This window comes from Marmota marmota, unplaced genomic scaffold (assembly GCF_001458135.2).
Source record: "Marmota marmota marmota unplaced genomic scaffold, marMar, whole genome shotgun sequence".
Taxonomy (NCBI): Eukaryota; Metazoa; Chordata; class Mammalia; order Rodentia; family Sciuridae; genus Marmota; species Marmota marmota.
In genome coordinates, this window is record NW_026000153.1 from 22,441,675 (window position 1) to 22,462,574 (window position 20,900).

The 20,900-nt window shown below is 47.2% G+C and overlaps 1 protein-coding gene across 4 annotated transcripts in view; it reads right to left on the minus strand.

The window, feature by feature from the left end:
* The window catches only part of Tns3 (tensin 3), a 266,521-nt gene that overhangs the window by 217,614 nt on the left and 28,007 nt on the right, over positions 1 to 20,900 (minus strand). The window contains exon 1 of one of the 4 annotated variants that reach the window (XM_048786577.1): positions 5,307 to 5,444. The exons of 2 other annotated variants lie outside the window; for them this stretch is intronic. Coding sequence is in view for 1 of the 2 variants with exons in the window: in XM_015490302.2 (XP_015345788.1) it covers positions 5,307 to 5,381 (75 nt within the window). In the remaining variant the exon portion in view is untranslated. Of the gene's footprint in view, positions 1 to 5,306; positions 5,445 to 20,900 lie in introns of those variants that run through there. One more of the 4 variants, XM_015490302.2, reaches the window with a different exon arrangement.

A 20,900-nucleotide genomic window follows, 5' to 3' on the forward strand; every position in this document is an offset into this window, starting at 1 on the left:
AAAGGCTAGGGTATAGACTCATAAGTGACTAAGATAACCTTCGTATTCAATCCATAACTAAAAAAAAAAAAAGCAAGATGGTGGAAAATAGTAAAGAAGTCTTGAAAATCTAGAACTTTGTGCCCAGCAAAAAATGTCTTCCAAAAATGAAAGAGAATAAAATAAACTTATTAATATATTCAAAAACTGAAAAGTTGAAAGAATTTATCATTAGCTGACATATAAGACACGTTAAAGATAATCCTTTGGCGAAAAGAAAATGATAGATGGAAATACAACTTTACATAAAAGAACAAAGAGAGCGAGAAAGAGTAAGCACATGGGTAAATATGTAAGATTTATTTCTTATTATTGAAGGATCACTAAAACATTGACAAAAGTTAAATAAAAATAGAATGCAATGTGATATTTAACTCTCATAGCACGGATGAAGTGATACAATATCACTTGAAAGCAGACTATGATAAGTTAGAGAGGTATACTATAAACCCAAAGGCATACTCCAAAATAGTGAATTGCTGATAAGAAGCCAACAAAGGAAATAAAATGAAATCTTAAGATAATTTAAGTCATCTAAAAATGCCCCCCCACTACCACCACCAAAGAAGAGGAAAACAACAAAGAAAACGTAGGAGAAATAGAAAACAAGAAATCAACCAGAGGGAAGCCAGGTATCGTGTACACATGTGATTATTAATAGGCTTAAATATGTCCTTGCAATATTATATATGATGACATATTTAAACCTCATCATACTGATAATCATATGTGTATAAACAGTGTAAGTATCTCAGTTATAACTAAGTGAGGTACTGGGGCTGGAGCTGGAGCTCTTGCCTCACATGTGTGAGGCACTGGGTTCGATCCTCAGCAGCACATAAAAATAAGATGAAAAAAATATATAAAAATAAATAAAGATACTGGGTGTTCATCTAGAACTAGATAATTTAAAAAAAAATTAAATAAGTGAAGGACTAATTTAAAAAAAAACAAATATAACAAAAAATATACACTTCTAATATTTATCAAAGAAAATTTGGGGTGGTCATATTAATGTTCAAAGATACCAAAGACAAAGTCATTTTTTAATGATTAAACAATCCTTTTTACATGTAACTACCTAATAACAAAACTTCAGAAAAATGATTAAAAAAAGAAAGACTGAGAGGACTGCAAAGAGAAATAGACAAATGTCTAAATACAGTCAAAATTTCACAACTCCTTGTTTTGAACTGAACTGTGCCCTCCCCAAAATTTAGAAGTCAAAATCCTGATCTTCAGCATGACTTTATTTGCAAATAAAGAGGCACTTTCAAACAAGGCAGTGGCACCGCCTATAATCCCAGCAATTTAGGAGTCTGAAGCAGGAGATGGCAAGTTCAAAGTCAGCCTCAGCAACTTAGTGAGATCCTCAGCAACTCAGTGAAGCCCTATCTCAAAATAAAAACAAGCTGAGGGTGTATTTCAGTGGTAGAGTACCCCTGGATTCAATCCCCAGTACTGGAAAAAAATTAACATTTATGATAGTATAAAAAATATTTAATATAGGAATAATCTTACAAAAGATATGAAAGACCTATAAACTAAAAACTACAAAACACTGTTAAATAATTTGAGATTTTATATCATGTTTGTAGATTGTTAAGATTCGATAATTAAGATGCAATTCTCCCCCAACAATCTATAGATTCCACACAATCTCAACAAAAATCCCAGCAGCTTTAAAAACAACAACAAAAAAGGCAAACTATAAAATACATGTATAAATGCAAAGCACTTAGAATTTCCAAAACAGCTATAAAGACTGCACAGGAGCCAGGCATGGTGGCACAGGCCTATAATCCCAGAAGCTCTGGAGGATCACAGGTTCAAAGACAGCCTCAGAAATTTGAGGAGACCCTAAGCAATTTAATGAGACCCTAAGCAATTTAATGAGACCCTGTCTCTAAATAAAACATAAAAAGTGCTGGGGATGTGGTTCAGTGGTTAAGCATCCTTGGGCTCACTCCCTAGCACCAAAAAAAAAAAAAAATGCACCCATTTAAGTGTACAATTTGATATATTTTCAAAATTTATCTTCAGTTTTAAAATGCTAATTTTAATTTCAATTCAAATGTGCTCTTGGGGTCCTACAAAACTAGCAAACCCAATGAATACCTTAGATTTTGATTTTTCAACAGAACAAAGTCTCCCCTGAGAACCAATTACTCTCTCAAAGAGAAAGCACATACTCACCACACAGACCACAACTCTTTAGGAACTTCACCTATGGCAGGCATAACTAATCAATCAGAGTTACAATCCCCAGATGGCTCCAGAATCCTTCTCCACAGAGAACTCCATAAGCCCACACCAAAGGAGTGGGTTTGTCAAAAGATGGATTCCAAGGTGGCATCTGACTTCAAAGCATGCCCTGGGATCATCCCTGTCTTTCCCTGCAATTCAAGCTGTCTAGTAACTCGTTCTTTTCTATGGTATCCATTTCTAGACTCAGCCTCCTCCAAGTCATTGCTGACCACTTCAGTTTCCTCAGCAGTCTTGTCACTTAATCATGCTTCTCCTTATGTTTATGTCCATCCAGTCAAGACTCAAAAAAAAAAAAGGAAAGGAAAGTGCCCTGAACCAAGCAGAAGCCTTTACATTGACTCTGCCACCTGCAATACAAGTGGTCCTGGGCAAGCCATTACCTCCTTTAAATAGAAAGAATCACTTCTCCCTCCTGTTTCCTGACAGAGCTACTGTAAATGACCAAATGTTACACCATATCAATGCACAGGAATAACTTGGGCAGGGTTTTTGAAACAGTTTGCCCTAGGCTTTACCCCAGACCAATTAAATCAGGTTACCGGGTTGGGGGACCAGAACACTGGAATGTTTTTCAAAGTTCACCAGGCAATCAAATCTGTAGGCAAGACAGAGAACCATCACTCTATATAATAGACTGTACTCTAAGAATTTATATCCATTTAAGGCACTGTTGTTATGTATTCCTTCCTATGTTTGTGTCTGACTGTTTCAAAGGAGACTGTCTTACTGAGTTTTTGATAGCAGGTGCCTTGTACCTAGTGCCCTGCAAAAGGTTAATGGTGTTTCTGATGAGGAAGTTCACGATACTAGCAGAGCACTTCCATCATTACCATCCTACAAAGGAGGATGGTGTGATGCAAGACCCTGACCCCACAGCCAGTGGGTGAGGGACAGAGTACTTGGACCAGTTTCACCTTCAGACAGGAGCTTGCATTCAAGTATATAATAAACATGTCCCTCTTAGTACTGCCCCAGTTGGCAATAACATTCTCTCCCTCGTCTTATAGTTATTTGTTTATATGACTTCTCTCCTGTTGTAGATTGCAATTTCCTAGGATCTTTCCCATTTATTCTCTGCAGGGTCTGCCCAGCTGGCAGACAGTGAAACATGGACCCTTAGTTAATATTTGTGGGCCAAATGAATTGGCCATAGTCTGTGGGCCAAGGAGGGATACTGTGACCTTTTATTCCTTACAAATACCTTTATTCCAAGCAGGGAGAAAGAGGCACTGTTTGCCTGCGGCTTTCTCACCCACTGGTCCACAGCAAGAAACCTCAAAGAAGCAAACAGCAGAGGCACTGTGGTACTATTTCAATTGCTGGATCCCCCGAGGAGTTCATTTAAGATAGTGTAATAACATCTGCTCACGCGCATCTGTACATAACATCTCTCTTGTGAAAAGAGACTAGACGGGATTAGACTGCCCTTGTCTTCACCTGATACTGTGCTTTCACTTCTCCCACAGAGGGGGGAGAAGCCACAGCAATGCTGAAGCAGTTAGCAGGCTCAGTTCAGGAATCTAAATTGCATTTAATTGTTAGGAGCCAAACTTTGGATGACTAGCAACAGGGCTGCTGGTTCCACAAGGACTCCCTGAGGGGGGACACGGTAATTAGTGCTGGTCTTGATGGTAAAGTCTCTTTTGAGAAAGAAAAATCTGCAAAATTGGGCAGGGAGGAGCTCCACACGCATGCTCCACTCTGCCAAAATGCGAAATCATGCAAAGACCTCTCTGCTATGTTCTTTTTTTTTTTTTTAATATTTATTTATTTATTTTTAGTTTTCAGCGGACACAACATCTTTGTATGTGGTGCTGAGGATCGAACCCGGGCGGCACACATGCCAGGCGAGCACACTACCGCTTGAGCCACATCCCCAGCCCCTCTGCTATGTTCTTTTAGCTAAAGGTTGCCCTGGCAAAAACAGTTACACAAGCAATAGCACAGGGTTACAGTCCCCACAGTTCCAGCCATACTTTCCTTTCAGCCCCACCATTGAAAGAAGATATAGGTGGGCATTTGGCTACCTGAGAAACCTTCATGCAGTCCAGGGAGGTAGAGATGGATCAAAAGCACATTCCCAGCTCAACTTTACTCTGAAATTAAACAGACATAAACACTCCCCACATCCGCAGAGCTGACCTCAGAGAATTTTCTCATCCCACAGGGGGCCAGTACCTAGGGCAGGACGGACCCTCTCCATGCACACGACACACATTGTTCCCACACTTCAGAGCAACCACGTTTAGCTGCTAAACTGAAAATCTCGGAACGCTGCGCAAGTACGATGAAGTAAACTAGCTGGCACGTTGACAACTTTTCACTCCTCAGAACCTTACAAAGTTTCCAGGAAAACAAACGTAGTAAAAGCCTGATTGTTAGACTTTGAGAAGGGGCTGCAGAACCTAGTGGAGAACCACCGGGCCCCCTCCATGTAATTCAAAGGCCATCAAAAACTGTTCTATGGACACAGAGCACCGGTGGTACCCACGCAGACCTGGAAACTTGTATTACTCCTGCGTCCCCGTGCACACCACACATCAGCGCAAAGCTTAAGGCTTCCTTTACCTTTGCAAAAAACAGGCGGGGAGCAGCGAGTCTGCGCAAAGGCCAGTGTCCCAGTTCCATTCCGGAGAAAAGAATCCAGGGAAACGTTTCCAAGAGGCAGCCCGAACTGGATCCCACCCTGATAGGAACTCACCAGGGTGGCCCCCCACCAGGCAAATCCCCATTGGCCCTCCCTCCTCGTCCAGCGCAAACTTCCCACGGGCATGGTTGCATGGATAAGCCATGCTAGACAAGCACAGCAAGATCAATGCGCACTGACAAGGACACAAGTATAGACATCAAAACACACACACACACACACACACACACACACACACACACACACACACGAGCACGCGTGCACAGCCTCATGGCCCACATGTGTGCCGGCCGAAAGGTGGCTGCACCCTGCGCAGCCCTGACCCTGGGCCCCACGTCTACATCACACTCACCTGGCCCCGGCGCCGACGCACCCCAACCTCGCGCGCTAATCTAGCTGGCGGCCCGGTCAGGGCGCGCAGCCGCATGGCCGCCCCTACGGGTCCGTGGAGAGCCCGCCGGGTTAAGACCCTTGCCAGCGCCGATGTCCGGGGAAGAAGATGCCTCCGAGGCACCCTGCGTTCGGGAGTCCCAGGAAATGCTCAACCCCGCGAGACCCGAAAGGGCTCTGGGTGGCCGCCAGCCAGTGGGTGCCGTGCACCGCCTCCTCGGCCGCTTCTGCCGGTCAGAAGTCAGACGCCGGGAACAAAAGCCAGGAGAGAGCGCTGGGCCCCGCGCGGCGTCCCTCCATCTGACACGAATTAGCCCTCCCTCCCCCGCCCCAGACCGCAGCTTTGAGAGCCCAGGCGAAGGCTGCTCGGCCAGACACGGGAAAAGTGGGTGAAGAAACGCCTTCCAGGGAGGGGAGGGGGGCGCCTGCCAGCCGCCATCTGACTGGAATTACCGACGCTTGGCTCGGGGTTTGGCTTTACTAGGATTTCAAACCTCTCTAAACACGCTGACCAAGAGGCTTAAAAGAATCAGAAACCGGCAGGCTCTTAGGCTTTGGGAATTTTAAAATCTTGACTATTATCCAGTAAACCCTGCATCTGTAATGGGCAGTATCTACCGGTAATCTACACTACCTGGCAAGCAGTACTCCTGGAAGGGAAAGAAGGAAAACGCTAAGGCAGGGTGATATTTGGGGTCCTCCTCAACAATTTGCTTCTTCAACTAAGAAAAACAAGGAGGCCGACCTTGCTTGAGGAGGACGATGACCAGCAGGGATTTCAAACGACACTCAAAAGTAAATGACTGCCCAAGCTTTGCACCCTGGGTGTCATACTGCTCCTAGGTGCCATCCTAGTGCCATCCCTCTCCTAGAAAATCAGGACAAAACACAGCTTAACCCAAGTCCTGTGTTCCCATTCTAGGTCTGGGATTTGGGAAGGATATTAGAAACCTAGAGTAGAAAGACTAGGGTAGGGGGAAAGCAGGCCAGGAAACTCGAAAGTGCAAGGGTCATTTAGAAAAGGCAAGAGAAGAGACCCCCCCCCCAGACAAAACAACACCTCTCCAATGCTTGAGGGACTTCCACAGGACTGTGTCCTCCTGTGTATTTTCACAGAGCAGCAGATCTCACTTTCCACAAGATGAAGTTCTATGGCAAGTCTAACTTATAACAAATGTAAAAGATTGCTTTGAAGATGGATGTGCTCAAGCAGAAGCCACTCCCTGAGATCTGTGGAGTGCAGTAGAAAAGACCCCTGCATCAGAGCCCCAGGCCAGTTTAGTGTATAGCCCTAGCAATGTGGCCCAACTGGCCTTGGCTCTTGGCCCAGCCCTTAAGCAGTTCTAATGACCTGCTGTGTCCCAGAGCTCAGCCTCTGGGGATCTAACACTAACCTCAGATCTGCAAGTTCAAATGCCTTATATTGGGAGAGCAGTCTGGGTGGGCTGGGCAGGGCCTTTATGGCTACCACATGTGCAAATTCCAGTCATCAATTCAATCTCTCAGGTTCTGGCACTAAATATCCATCTTTCCGTTTCTGCTGTGGAATGGAACGGCTGCTTTTTAACTTTCAACTACAAATAAGCAAAACCAAAGATACCTCCTTGCCCAGAATGCACCTTTCTGGATTTCAGTTTCTCATGCAATCATCACAGGGCAGATGCACATATATTCTTATCCCCCCACCCCATCAAATGAGATCATTATTTATCTTTCCCTATATTTATCCCTTCATTCAGTTTTCTGTATTCATTCATTACTATTTTTTTTCTACAGCTTCTTCAAACTATAGTTCTCTCAGTCATATTTTGGAAGGAAAGAAGGAAAATGCTAAGGCAGGGTATTTGTTGTTGTTTGACAGAGAACTTTAGTTCTCTCAGTCATATTCCTACATACACATCTGTCCCCCAGGTAATTTAAGGATCCCTGAGAACACATCTGTACTGCATTTATTTGGGATTCCCAGCAACTAACCCCAAGGCAGCGTGCATAGCAGTATCTACTAGCTGCCCTAAAGGAATGTAATTCTACTGCCTATCAGGGGGCATAAGCAGTGCAAACACTTCTTTCAGGAGTCAGCTGACTCTGCCACCACCCTTACTATACAGTGCCCATGGGAACAAGCAGAAGGAATCTGAATTTAGCAATAAACAGCCCCAAACATGATAAACCTCCTTGAACAAGAGTACCAGGCTCTGTATTCTCTGGGTCCTCTTGGTAAGACAGACACTGTGCTGCCCATGCCCACTCTATTGGAAGGCAAACAATGAAGGAGACTTTTTATTCTAGGGATGCCTGAGCCTATTTGTACTTATTTAAAAGAGTATGTCATTCAGAAAATCCTTGCTCTTTATTACTGGTAATAAATTATGTGCATGTGATACATCTCACAGTTGACAACAAACTGGTTGATCTCAACACTGCTCAATCCCAGGAAGAATCAGCAGTCACGGCCAAGGTCTCTTGGCCAAAGTTCAGAACAATGAAGCCCAAATGGACTTCCCCACCATCCCTTCACCAGCTGGAGCCTTCCAGCCCCTTCTCCCTGTCCCCAAAGCCAACACTCCACACCAGCCTCACAGTCTTACTAGACTCCAGATTTCTTCTGCTCTGTGCCCTAGAACTCATTCCAGTTTTTCCATTCTCCTTTCCAGCTGAAAAAAATGCCACTATTCTGGGCACAGCTGAAGAGTCACCTCCTGCCTGCCTGCCACCCCCACCAGACTAGTTAATCATCCCCCATTCCTGAGCAGACCTCGTACGTGGTGCTATAACCCTTGGTGTGGTCATCTGATTTGTGCCTCCAGTCTGTAATTCCTAACCTTCGTCTGGGATTTTCCACATACAACACTGCGCAGGAGCAATAAGTGCTGCTACAGGAATGAAAATGTCCTTTGCTTTGCTCTACTTCCCCACCATAAATGTTGGTTACCTACCTCCCATGTCAGGCCACACCCTTCTGGCACCCTGGGAAGTAGTGGGGGGGATGGTCTGGAAGCAGCACCAACTGGAGGAATGCAGGAAAAACCATCCAGCGGGTAGGCGTGCAGCACTCAACTCCTACAGAGACTGACAAGATTCCCACCCAAAACCTGAACTGTAGACTCACCTCAGTCTTTCTCTGGGCAACAGGGAGCACCAAATTTCTGGCCAACCTTTGGTTTTCTTGGTGCTTTGCCACAATCCACGGTGCTAAGGTCTCACCTTAGCCTCTGACTGCACCTGGTCCCCAGCAACAAAATAAAGTTCTTTTCACAGAGCATGGAGCCTGCAGAGCTTAAGACAGACATCAACTAACCAGGCATCAGGCCCAGAGGTTGCATCACCAGGCTGAGGGTGAAAACCCAGAAGAAACTGGTGACACAAAGACTTTCTTTTTAATGTAGTGCTGAGGATAGAACCCAGTGCCTGACATGTGCTAGGCAAGCACTCTACCAGTGAACTAGAACTGCAGCCCGATGAGATAGACTTTAACACCAAATATGAGTTTCCCTCAGAAAGGGTTGAGGGACCTCTCATGACCCTGGGTTGTCACTGGAAACTGGAAGGTGCTCCCAGACATCCATTGCCTCACATTTTCACTCATCTACCCACAAAATCATTTCCTGAGCAGTGTATGAGCCCAGGTTTGGAGGGAAGGAGTGAAGACTGACTTATCCCCCATCTGTACACAGCATTGAGGTGGGGCCGGGGGGGGGGGGTGGGCAACAGTGTCCACAGGTAAGACTCGGATCACGTGAGAACACAGGAACATCCATAAGAACTCAACCAGTCAGCTGTGATGGAGAGGCAGGAAAGGGCCAGGAAGCCAAGGCCAAGGTGGGTCAAGCACCCTATTTGGTGAGCTCATGAAACATGGATGGCTAACACACAGGGAGTATTAGGGACATTTAAGGCAGACAGTCTAAAGAACAGGGTCCAGGGAGGTGAGCAGAACAGCAGGAAGTAGAAGGGGCAGAGGGGGACTCCAAAACAGAGCCAGACTGGACCCCAGGAAGTAATAAGAGAGGAGCATCTTCAATGAATCTATTACATACAATTATAATGCACCAGTGAAGGAGGGAGAGGGGAGGAAGAGTGAGCCACCAACAACACATTTGCAACCTGGAGGACAGGTTGTCCACCTGACAGTCTCATAGGACAGTCTACAGTGTGGGCAGAGGTAGAGACAAACACTAGGTGTGATCCACTACGGGGGTCTTGCCCTCAGACAGCTGGCTTGGAATTGTTATGACACCTGAAGGAGTTTGAGGGCCCATGGGATGGAAGAGATAACAGGAAATTGGTTACATACAGAAGGGTTGATCAATCAGAAACCTTACATGAAGAAAACCAGGAGCCACCTTTCTTACACTGGAGAAGGGGATGTCTAACAGGAGAGAGGAGAGCCTTCTAATCAACCCCATGTTATGGCTGCAGGAATTGGTGATACTGTTGCAATTTGTGGTTTCTCATCTAGACAAGAGGTACATATAGAAAAGAAAGGAGAGCCAGTCCCAGCAGTGCAGGCCTGCAATTCCATCTACACAGGAGGCTGAGGCAGAAAGATTGCTGCAAGTTCAAGGCCAACCTGTGCGACTTAGTAAGATCCTGTCTCAAAAAGGGCTGGGGATGTAGCTCAGTGGTAGAGTGCCCCTGGGGTCAATTTGAACATCAAAATTGAGATAACATTAGATGGCAGTGCACTGATTACAGTAAGAATTCTTCAATCTTTAAGTCCCTGCTGATAAAAATAAATAAACAGGAACACAAAGAAAGTCTATATGAGGGACCTCCTATATGGTGTCAGAGTACCTACCTCCCCACCTGATAGGGGGACGGAAAAGGAGAACAGCAAGAGATGGGCTCAGAGAGGATTAGGGGAAGGCTGTGCATGGTTCCCAAAGGCAAGTGAAAGCCAGCTTCCACTATCTTGGGGTAGGATACTCGGGCATCAAGAACAGAGAGAAATCATACACTGACATCTGTCTCTTTGGAGACAGTATCTACGTAACCTCACAGCACTGTATAAAAGGAGGAAAGAGTAAGTCAAGGGGTCAGAGTGGCCATGTCCTTGGATGAGACAAGCCATGATCCATGCTACTTTCAGTTCAAAGGTGAAAAAATGATACCCACACAGGGTATTCCTGCAGAGAGGTATAACCTGAACCAGGTCATGAGTCCAGGTTGGCCAAGGCCACATGAGGGGTATCGAGCACAAATCCTTAGTCCCTCCAACCTGAGTTCAGAGAGCACCTCCCCTGGATGGATCTATCCCTCACTCCTGGCCAGGCACTAGGGGTCATCAAACACTCTAGGCAAAGGTGACCTTCTCTTCCCCGACCCTCTGCATACACATCAACATAATACCTGGTGGCTGAATGATGCTCAAGTGGGAGGTTCCACCTGCCTCTAAAGCACATTTCAGAGTATTTTGCATCTGGTATCAAAAGAGACTGTCTTTAGTATTAAGAGTTTTTGACATTAATGAATGATGGCCAGTTCTCATCTGCAGTATTTTCCGCTTGGCCTTCTCTCCTTTTCCAAAGGCAAGGAGCTGGCCTGCTGGGCAGTGGAGAATGCAGGTACCATCTCTGCTGCTGGCCTTACAGCTGGACCTTGTTTAAGCACAGACTTGGGAGCACATCCCTTCTCTCAGGCCCTTCCCCCTTCTCCTAGTCCCTGCACAGCCAGCTGATGCTCCATCCCACATCCAGAGGGCAGTGCACCTTCCGGACAGTGACCACATGTCCATATGCCCTGACTCCCTAAGCCCTTGAAAAGTGTTGCAGAGGTATCTTCATTCACCTAAAATGATATATCCTGTCCAGAAGACATCTGCCTCCTATTACACAGGCAATACCAAGAGGGAGACAATGCACACTTAGGGGCAGAGGACACGTGGAGGCATGAGAACCCAGGAGTTCAAGGATTAATGGGGATCCACAAAACTGGACAACTAGGGAGCTGCTTTGCAATCCCCAAGAGGCATCACAGGCACATTCCATCACCCAGGGACATCCTAGGGACGATGAGTCCAGCAGTATTAAGGAGTAAAGATGTTCTGTGTGATGTGACTGACCCTGAGGGGTGGACTGAAAGCAGGAGTTATCCATTCAGGGCGGTTGCAGGACAGCTGCTCAAGTCCCCCCCACATACACACAAAAACACAAACATGGCTTTGTCCCTTACACAATTCCATTTCTCGTAAAAATCACCACAGGGGTTCACTGGGTCTGTGATGAATCAAAGTGCCCACTGGCCTCAAGCAAGGCCACCTCTTTCACCAATTTCACCAAAATGTCTTCACTGGCTACAAAGTTCAGGATGTCCCCAAGGGTGATGGGCTCATGCCAACTGGCATTCTGTGACAGTCACATCTTGGGGATTCTTTTAAGGAACAGATGGTGACCGCTGACATCCTCAGCATGGTGTTCTTGCCAGCCCTGGAGGAGGAAAGGCGTTTGTTCTCCGCTTCCCCTCTGTCCTTGCCCTTGGTGTATTTCCTTCCCCCTGACTTTGAGAAGTGAAGAAAAACCGCTTTCCCTACAAAATCCACCTACATTATGTGCTTCTCCCCCCTCCCCCGCCACCCTCGGCTTCCCTAATCACGGCAGCAACTGCTTCGTTAAAAACATGCAGAAAGAACATCAAGTGTCCCTTCACTCTGTCACCAGGCCAGCTGTGTTCCTCCTCCCTGACCAGCCCCATAGATAGAGCACCTTCCCTCTTGTCAAAGGAAGAGGACGAGGAGGGACTGGTAGAGACAGAGGCATCTTGGCTTCTCTGTCCCCGCCTTGGGTGGGAGTCCGGGTGCTCGGCCAGTGAGATGAGCAAGGGAGGCAGGCGTTTCAGAGCTTCTGCAACTTCAGCTCCTGTCCAAGGGGACACGAAGGTCACAACCTGAAACCCAAAGCCTAAAAGAAAGCAAATCCACTCACACTCCTCTTCCTATCTCCACCCCACAAGTGCACAGAGCACCTCTTTTCAAGGCAAAACGGTCTCCACTGCTATTGTCAAAATATCTGTGTCCCCTCCAAAATCATGTGTTGAAATCCCAACCCCAAGGTGATGTGTGAGGAAGTGGGACCTTTAGGGATGATTAGGTCATGAGCAGGGGCCTCATAAGTGGGATAAGTGCCCTTATAAAGGAAGCCCAGTGAGAGATCCATGGAGCTTTCCACCCCAGAGGGACACAACAAGAAGGTGACATCTATAAGCCAGGAAGCTGGTGCTCTCCCGACACCAAATCTTCAGGGGCTTCAATCTCAGACTTCCCAACAAAACGTGCATTGTTTATACACCACTCAGGGTATGGTGTCCAGTCACAGCAGCCCAAGTAGACTGAGGCACCCACCCAAATATAGTCTCCCCCTCCCCTGTAAATATCAAATTACAAAATATGGTAAATGTAAATGAAAAGTTCACTCTGCACATTGAAATGACCAAGGGGAAGGGAATTTGAAGCTTCAAAGGCCCTTAGTAACCTGCCTGAGGTGACAGGATTAAATAACCCCAGAGCGCACAGCCCTCAAGTCCCCACCTATGAGCCCTGAGGAACCACTCAGGGATATGCTGAACCAAGTGGGATATCCCTGAACCTCCAAAAAATCAGTGTCCTCATGTAGGATGAGCTGCCCGATCTAATCCTAACCAGAAATGAGGAACAGGACCGTGTCCAGGAACGAGGAAAGATCTGGGCTCAGGAGTTTCACGGTCCTTTCCCACCCCTGGCCTTGCATTTCTTTGCCATCAGTGGACCTCAAACATGACACACCTGCATTTAGCTTATAAACAAAACCACAAAATCTGTGACTTCGGGCTTATTCTGAGACTTTCAGCAGAAAATGGTGAGAGGACATTCACTTTCTCTAGAAGGCAGAGAAAGCAGACATTTTTTGCTGCTGATACTCCAATAATACTATATCAAAGATGCTTAAGTATGCATTTTCTAGAACACCATAGAAAAACTAGACCATGGTTCAAGCCTAGCTGTGGGCTGTTGATCCCTGGGAGCCTATAAGTATTAGGCAGTGGTGCAACCCTCTGTATTCCTCCCCCATAAAAATCTGGGTGACTCAAGAGACTGTGGAAGGCTCCAGGAAAATTAATAACCAGCTCAGCCTCAAAATCCTGTGCCATTAGCCAAGGATTGGAATCCACCTAAGTGCCCATTAATGGCTGAATGGATGAAATGTGGTACATATGGTCAATAGAGTTCTATTCAGCCATAAAAACAGACAAGATCCTGTCATTTGCCACAACATGGATGGAACTGGAGGTCATTATGTTAAGTGAAATAGCCAGTTATAGCATGATTTCACTCATTTGTGGAATCTAAAAAAGTTCATCTCATGGACATATAGAGTGGAATGGCCCGGAGTAGGGAGGGATAGGGAAGGTACAAAGTTACAATTAGATAGGAACAGAAGTTCTGGTGTCCTATCATGCTACAGACTATAGTCAAGAATAATGCATTGCATATTTCAAAATAGGTAGAAGAGAGGTTTTTGAATGTTTCTGACCACAAAGGAATGACAAATATTTAAGGTGATGAATACCTTGATTGGATCCTTACACAATGCATACGTGGAAAATCAAAATATCATGTTGGACCTGGGGTATAGCTCAGCGGTATTGTGTTTGCCTAGCACTCACAATGCCCTCGGTCCAATCCTCAGTAACACACACACACACACAATTATCTTGGGCTCCATAAACATGTATGATTATTATATGAATTCATTTTTTTAAATTAGAATGAAAACTCAAAAAAAAAAAAAAAGAAGAAGAAGAAGAAGAAGAAGCTGGGCACAGTGGCCCATGACTGTGTAATCCCAGAGGCTTGGGAGGCTGAGACAGGAGGATCGAGGGTTCAAAGCCAGCTTCAGCAACAGCGAGACACTAAGCAACTCAGTGAGATCCTGTCACTAAATAAAATACAAAAAGAAAAAAAAAATAGGGATGGGGATGTGGGTCAGTGGTTGAGTATCCCTGAGTTCAATCCCCAGTACAAAGAAGGAGGAGAGGGGGGAGGAGGAAGAAGGAAGGAAGGAAGGAAGGAAGGAAGGAAGGAAGGAAGGGGGGAAAAGAAGAAGAAGGGAAGCCTGTACTATTTCCTCATGCAAGAGGCTAAGCACAGGAGGAACCAGTCTGACCACTGATACCACAGTCAGTACCACAGTGATGCTGGCCCAGCTGGAAACAGGTCCCTTGACAGAGTCACACAGTCCATTACTGGCATCCTCAGTAAGCCCTGTAATTAGCCCCAGTCCTTTCCTACCTCCCCAATTCTCCTCCAGACAAAAAATGCCCAAAATATTCACCTGCAAAGGCCAGCAAGTGATGACAGCTGGGCCACATCTGGAACCTCACGCAAGCTCTTCTGCTGGTAAGACAGCACTGGGAGGTCCCAGCCGAGGGTCAGGCTAGGCAGTACTCACCCACACTGCCCCTCAAAACTCCTGGAAAGGCTGGTAAGAAACATCCTGACGTTGCACCAACTCCACCCCTAATGCCCAAACCACAAGCTTGGCAGTCCTTCAAAATCTCCCCATGGGTCTCTCATCTGCAGCTAAAGTAAAGGGACTGGGGGACAGGGAAACATAGCCTGGGGCATCCCTGGGTGGCCCAGAGGGAGGTGGGACAGACAGACTGCAAAAGCAAGAGTGCCTCCATAGAGGCACTTGCTGTTCTGTTCGCTGTGTGTCTGCAGGTTTATCACTAATCTCTCTGGGCCAGTTTCTTTCCCTGTTAATGGGGATGATAAAATCCTAACGACTCTTGGCTTAGGCTAGATGTGGCATGGAGGGGGCTCTGGTACAATTCCCACTAACCTTCCTTCATTCCCCTTACAGAAAGGGGACAGTGAAGAGAATTATGGGGGGTTGTGTGGGAGGAAACCAGTGTCTGCTTTCTAACCAAATTGGGCTGTTTTCATCAACAGTAACAAGTTCTAGCTAATTAGTGGAGTTTTCTTTTTTATTTTTTAAAGCAAATGGTTTTTGTTGTTTTTACGACCACTGTGAATTGGAGGATGAATTTCCAGGATGGACTGAGGCAGACAGGGCTGGGATATCAGGCACAGATCTGGAGAAGCCACAAAGTGAGCAGAGCCTTTGGGGTTACTACCACTGGTACAGGGCCACCTTCCAGACTCGCTCTTCCTGCACAGAGGCAAGCTGCAAATGCTGTTGGCAAAGCTCCACGCTGGCCCTGTCCCATCAAAGCTGGTGTTCAAGAGAGCCACAGGCTGAACTTCAATAAAAGGCAACCTTGTGCTACCACTTCAAGGGGTTGCATTGGTCCCTGAGCATGATGTTCTTGCCTTAAAGCAATCCCTACTTTACCCAACTCTACCCCCAAGACATTTCTAATACCTGAAAACCTTGTCTCCATATAAAACATGGCACACTCTAATTCAGAAAAAAAGAAAAATCAAAATCTCTATCCACACTTGCAAAGCAGTAGGGGAGTAGTCCCCAAGGTGTCTGTCCTGGCCAATAGACAGAACAGGCAGGATGCATCCTCCCTGAGCCTCAAGGGATGACCCCACCTAGGGGCACTGTCAGAATGAAACAGGAGGCAGCATGCAGAGGGGCAGTTGGGTACCTTGCTCCCGAGGCTTCTCAAGGCAAGTCGGGCTGCCACTGACTACCTGGCACACTGCCCTGGCCACATCCAGAGGCTACATGAGGCACAGACAGCAAGAATACCAGTGGTCACGATAATGACCAGGTGAGGAGGTCAATGCTGGTCCCTCCACCCACGTCATTGGGCCTCTAATGTAGTTAAGTGGCATATTCACATCCATGGCACAGAGAACCCCAGAACTGACCCACAAGCAGGGCATTTCGCTGCCACTTCTGTGGCCAAAGGAGCTGAGGTGCAGATTTGAAGCGTCCTCCCTGGCACCTGTCCGAGGTAGAATTCACATCATGTGCATCCCTGGCACACACGGCCACCTCCCACGAGTCTCTACTATCCACAACTAGATTGAGTTCCCAGGACTGAAAACACGGTAGAGGAAAATCACTTTATCACATTCTTCCCAGAGCCTTGCCCTGCGCACATCTGCTCGGTGGAGTCTGGAAAGCCTTCCGCAAACAGCCCTGCATGGTGAGGCCAGGGGACTGTGGATGATGTCCGTGAGTCTGTTCCCAGCTTCCTGAAAAGTGTGTCATGTTGCGCTTATAATTTAAAAATAACACTGAATTTTATCTATAGCACAGAACTGGCAATCCTCTTAATTATCCTCTATTAAATTTTTTAAAAAGTTACTCAAGCAAAGAAAAAGGCAATTCAAGTTGCCAGGCCTGATGGTGCAGGCCTGACATCACTGAGACTTGAAAGGCTGAGGCAGGAGGATTTCAAGTGTGAGGCCAGCCTGGGCAACATGGGAGACCTCAAAAAATTTTTACAAGGACTGGGATCAGTAGTAGAGCATCACTGACTTCAATCCTCAGCATCACAAAGGAAAAAAAAAAAAAGGCAGTTCAAGTCCCATCTCTAGCCATCACTGTCCCCCAGGTTGGCAAGGAAAGGGATACTGGTGTGGGGCACGTCCCCAGTGTGCCAGGACCAGGGTTGTTCTTTTCATGAGCCCTTCAGCACTAGCCCATGAGTTGCTAGACAAACACGGTTTATGGAATGAACAAGTGTTTAACTCTACAGAGACAGCCACCAGGGTTTAAGGTGACTGTCACTAGGACACGCCCAGGGCTGGGCCTTTGGAATGTAGGGCCTGCTATCTGCTGCCCTTTGAATTTCTGATTAACTGGTCACCCCCATCATCTCTCTATTCATGCATTCCAGAGTTTATTGAGAGGGAGGGGGCAGAGACAAGATAAGCCTGCAACCGGAAAGGGGGCTGTGTGGCCCCTTCCGGAAGAGGGAAAGGAAGGAGGTATGCACAAGCCCTAGCCAGAACAGGGGTCAGAGGCTTGTGAACAAATGCGGGATTGGGGGGACGGGTGCATTGAGGGAGGAACTGAGGGTGATGACTTGATCCCAAGACACACAGGATGACTGCTACCTGGTGATGACTTCCCTTTCTTCAGCTGATCTGGGAATTTAAAAAGCAAAGGTACTGTTGGGGGCCTCCAGGGGTAGTAGTGAGAGCAATCCTTGGAGCACTGAGTATCCTGACATAGGATGAGCTGGCCCACTTCTGCTGAAATTGGTGGTGGACTGGGCAGTTGGAGGAAAGGAACAGGAAGTAAGGACACCTGTGACCATGGGAACAGAGCGCTGCTCCTCGTTCCAGGATGTCCTTTGTTATGAGCACAAGGCCACTGGGGATCACTCTAGTATCCATCAGCTGGCAGGCTGCTCTGCACCTGCTGTGAGAGGTCAGGAAGGTGAAGGTCAGAGGGACAGCAAGCCAAGGTCGCTGCCCACAAGGAGTTCTCAGCATGGCCAAGTCTACACTGCCTCCACAGCCCACCCCTCCACAGTCCTTACCTATTGGTGAGTTCACTACTCTGAGCACCAACACATGGGAACTAAAACCTCCCAAGAAAACAAAGTCCAGAAGAACAGAACGACCCCTGCAGGTCACCTAGCAGCATCATCAGGTTCCAGTCCAAGGTGCACACTGACTGCCCAAGCTGTGACCTCGAGTGGCCCCAGCTCTCCTCTCCTGTCAGCAGCCTCCTGCATCGTCTTTCCCAGCAGTAGACAACCTGCTGTGATGCATCCATCTTTAAAAACCAACCCTCCTGGGACCCCTTCCCCATTCCTGGTTCATTGCTCTGTTCCCCTCTGGGCATCCTTAAGGAGCTGCCTAGAGCCACTGCCCCACTACCCTATGTGCTCCCAAATCCAGGACACCAGGTATTTCTCCCATGCCAAAGAAACACCCATCAGCCACCAACTTGCCAGTTTGTCAGATCCAGTAAGGGGCATTTGCCCCTCTCAGTATTCCAATTCCAGTGGCCTGTGACCACATCCTCTCTGGATAGAATTTCTTTACCTGATCTCCAAGACCCCATGTCCTATCTCACTGGCCCCACTAGTCTCTTTTGGGGAGGGCCCTTGTCCCCTTGAGCACCTCCAAGTTTCTGGGGATCCAGGCTTTGTTTTGAACACTCCTTTAGGTGCATGTCCCTCTGAGCTGTTATCCTTCAGTCACCTGTCCATCAGCTGATGGCCTCCCGTGCCACCCTAGACCCTCCTCCTCTGAACACCTGAGTCCTAGTCATCACCTGCTCCCACCTAACCTGGCTGTACCTGGGTCATCATTAAAGTCAACTCTGCAAATGAGAACTCCTGACTTTTGGCTTCAGGGCTCCTCCCCTGTACCCTAGGCAGCATGAGTAGCACCAGTTCCTTCCAGACTCAGGGCTACACGTGGGGGCTTCTTCTCTCCTTATGGGACAAAGTCCATCAAAAAGCCCCATAGAGTAAACTCCAAATAAGACCACTTCCCTCATCTCCTCCCCCACAGTCCTGGTCCATCAGTAAAACTGACCGTCTCTCCATGTCCACAAGCCAGTCGGATGGAACTTCTTTTTTTTTTTTAGAGAGAGAGAGAGAGAATTTTTAATATTTATTTTTCAGTTTTCGGCGGACACAACATCTTTGTTTGTATGTGGTGCTGAGGATCGAACCCGGGCCGCAGGCATGCCAGGAGAGCGCGCTACCGCTTGAGCCACATCCCCAGCCCATGGATGGAACTTCTTAAGACAGAATTCAGGAAGGGACAACATCCCAGCACAAATCCTCCTACCTTCAATCTATAGCCTTTAAAAGAAAGCCACAGTTCTTCTCATGATTGCACAGGCCAACTTAATCTAGCCCCTACCTCCCTCTGGTCTGTTCTCCCACCTGCTGAATTGGTTGCTGCAGGACATTTACACATACTACTCCTTATGCACATAATTCACTTCTAGATCCTTGCCTCGCTTGCACCTCTCTTTCTTCATATATCTGACAAAATGCTACCTCCTCAAGAAAGACCTGTGGGATGCCATATAAGTTCAACCACCTCTGCCAGTACTCACCTCCCCTCTTACCTGACCTTGCCTTGCTTTGGTGTCCTTATCACAACCTAACATGATATCTTGAAGTCATTGCATTAGGGAAAGTCACCTCCAAGAGGGGAGGGACCCCATTCATCTAATTCAAACATGCCTAAATCAAGTCTAAGGATTTATTGGATGATAAATGAATGAATGACCCTCCTGATGGGCCCTGGCAGGCAGATCCCCTTATTGATCTACTCAGGACTCCTCACATATTGATCAGAACATCTGTAGTCTCAACTCCACCCCCATCGCTGCCATCCCCATCCATCCCCATGCCCCAGCTTAAGGACTGACAATGAGGACCCCAGGGCTATTTGCCAAATGGATAGTTGAAGGAAGGAGAGAAATGGGTGGGAACAGAGACACCGACCATGTTTAGATGGCCAGCAACGGCCACGGTAAGTCTGATGGATACAAAGAGCTGAGTGAACCACAGAGCCCTTGCCACAGTTAAACATGCAGACGAATGAGAGGACTGTCAGACCATAGAGATCCACGTCCCACAACAGACACAAATTGACAGCAGGGTCTCCATGGACCTGTGGAGTCACTCAATATAAAACTATGCAACCGTTAAAAATAATACTCAGGTTCATATCATATTCAGTGGCATGGAAAATGCCCAAAGTATAGCAAGAAAATGACAAATGAAAACCTGTAAGTCCGCATCATTCTCAGTCTTACCCTGTCCCAGCACACCCCAAAGACCTTTGCTGTGGTGAGACTGAGTTGGGCCAGCTGGGGAGCGTGAACCCACCCATCAAGGGGACAAGGAAGGGTTCAGTCTTTGAGAGCCTGAGTGAAAACCACTCACCGGATCAGCTCCAAGCACCAGAAAATCTCCACCCATCATGTGGTGCTTCTTCAGAGTTCCTACCCACCCACCCCCGACCACGTGTCTGTTTTTCATAGGAGGCTCTGAGGTTCCTGCCCCACAGCAGATAGACAAGTCATATCATCCAAAGCCCCAGGCACACCACGGGGCCCAGCGTCCACATCCTGCTGCTGAACACCAAAAATGGACCTGAACAAATCCAAGTGCCTGTCCTTGGGAAGCTTCTGTTCTAGTGGGGAAACAGATAATAAATGCATAGACAGTATACAAGATGTGCCAAACACCTACAGCAAAAACTAAAACAAAGCCAAAAGGACAGATAACCGTGCCCAGCCTGTGGGAGATGGGCTGCTCCTCTATCAAGGGTGATTTCACATTTTATTTAGGCGGATAGAGAAGTGACACCAGAAGCATAAAGAACACCAAGGTCGTGGAGGGGGGACAAGACCCACAGGCAGCCCACAACAGCCTTGTGACCAACAGATGATTTAGCCTATGACTCAGCCAGAGGTGGAAACGTTCTGAAAGAGTTGAGCAAGGAAGTGCCCTGATGCTGCAATGGGATTTAAAATCAAAGCCCCCCCACTCCTGCTGCCTGGGACCAAGAAACTAGAGGCAGGAGGGAATGGGGGAAATGCAACAAAAAACCTTCTGGTGTGGGTGGCCCAGGCAAGGGACAAGGTGGGTGGTGGCTGGGACCAGGTGGTGGCTGGAC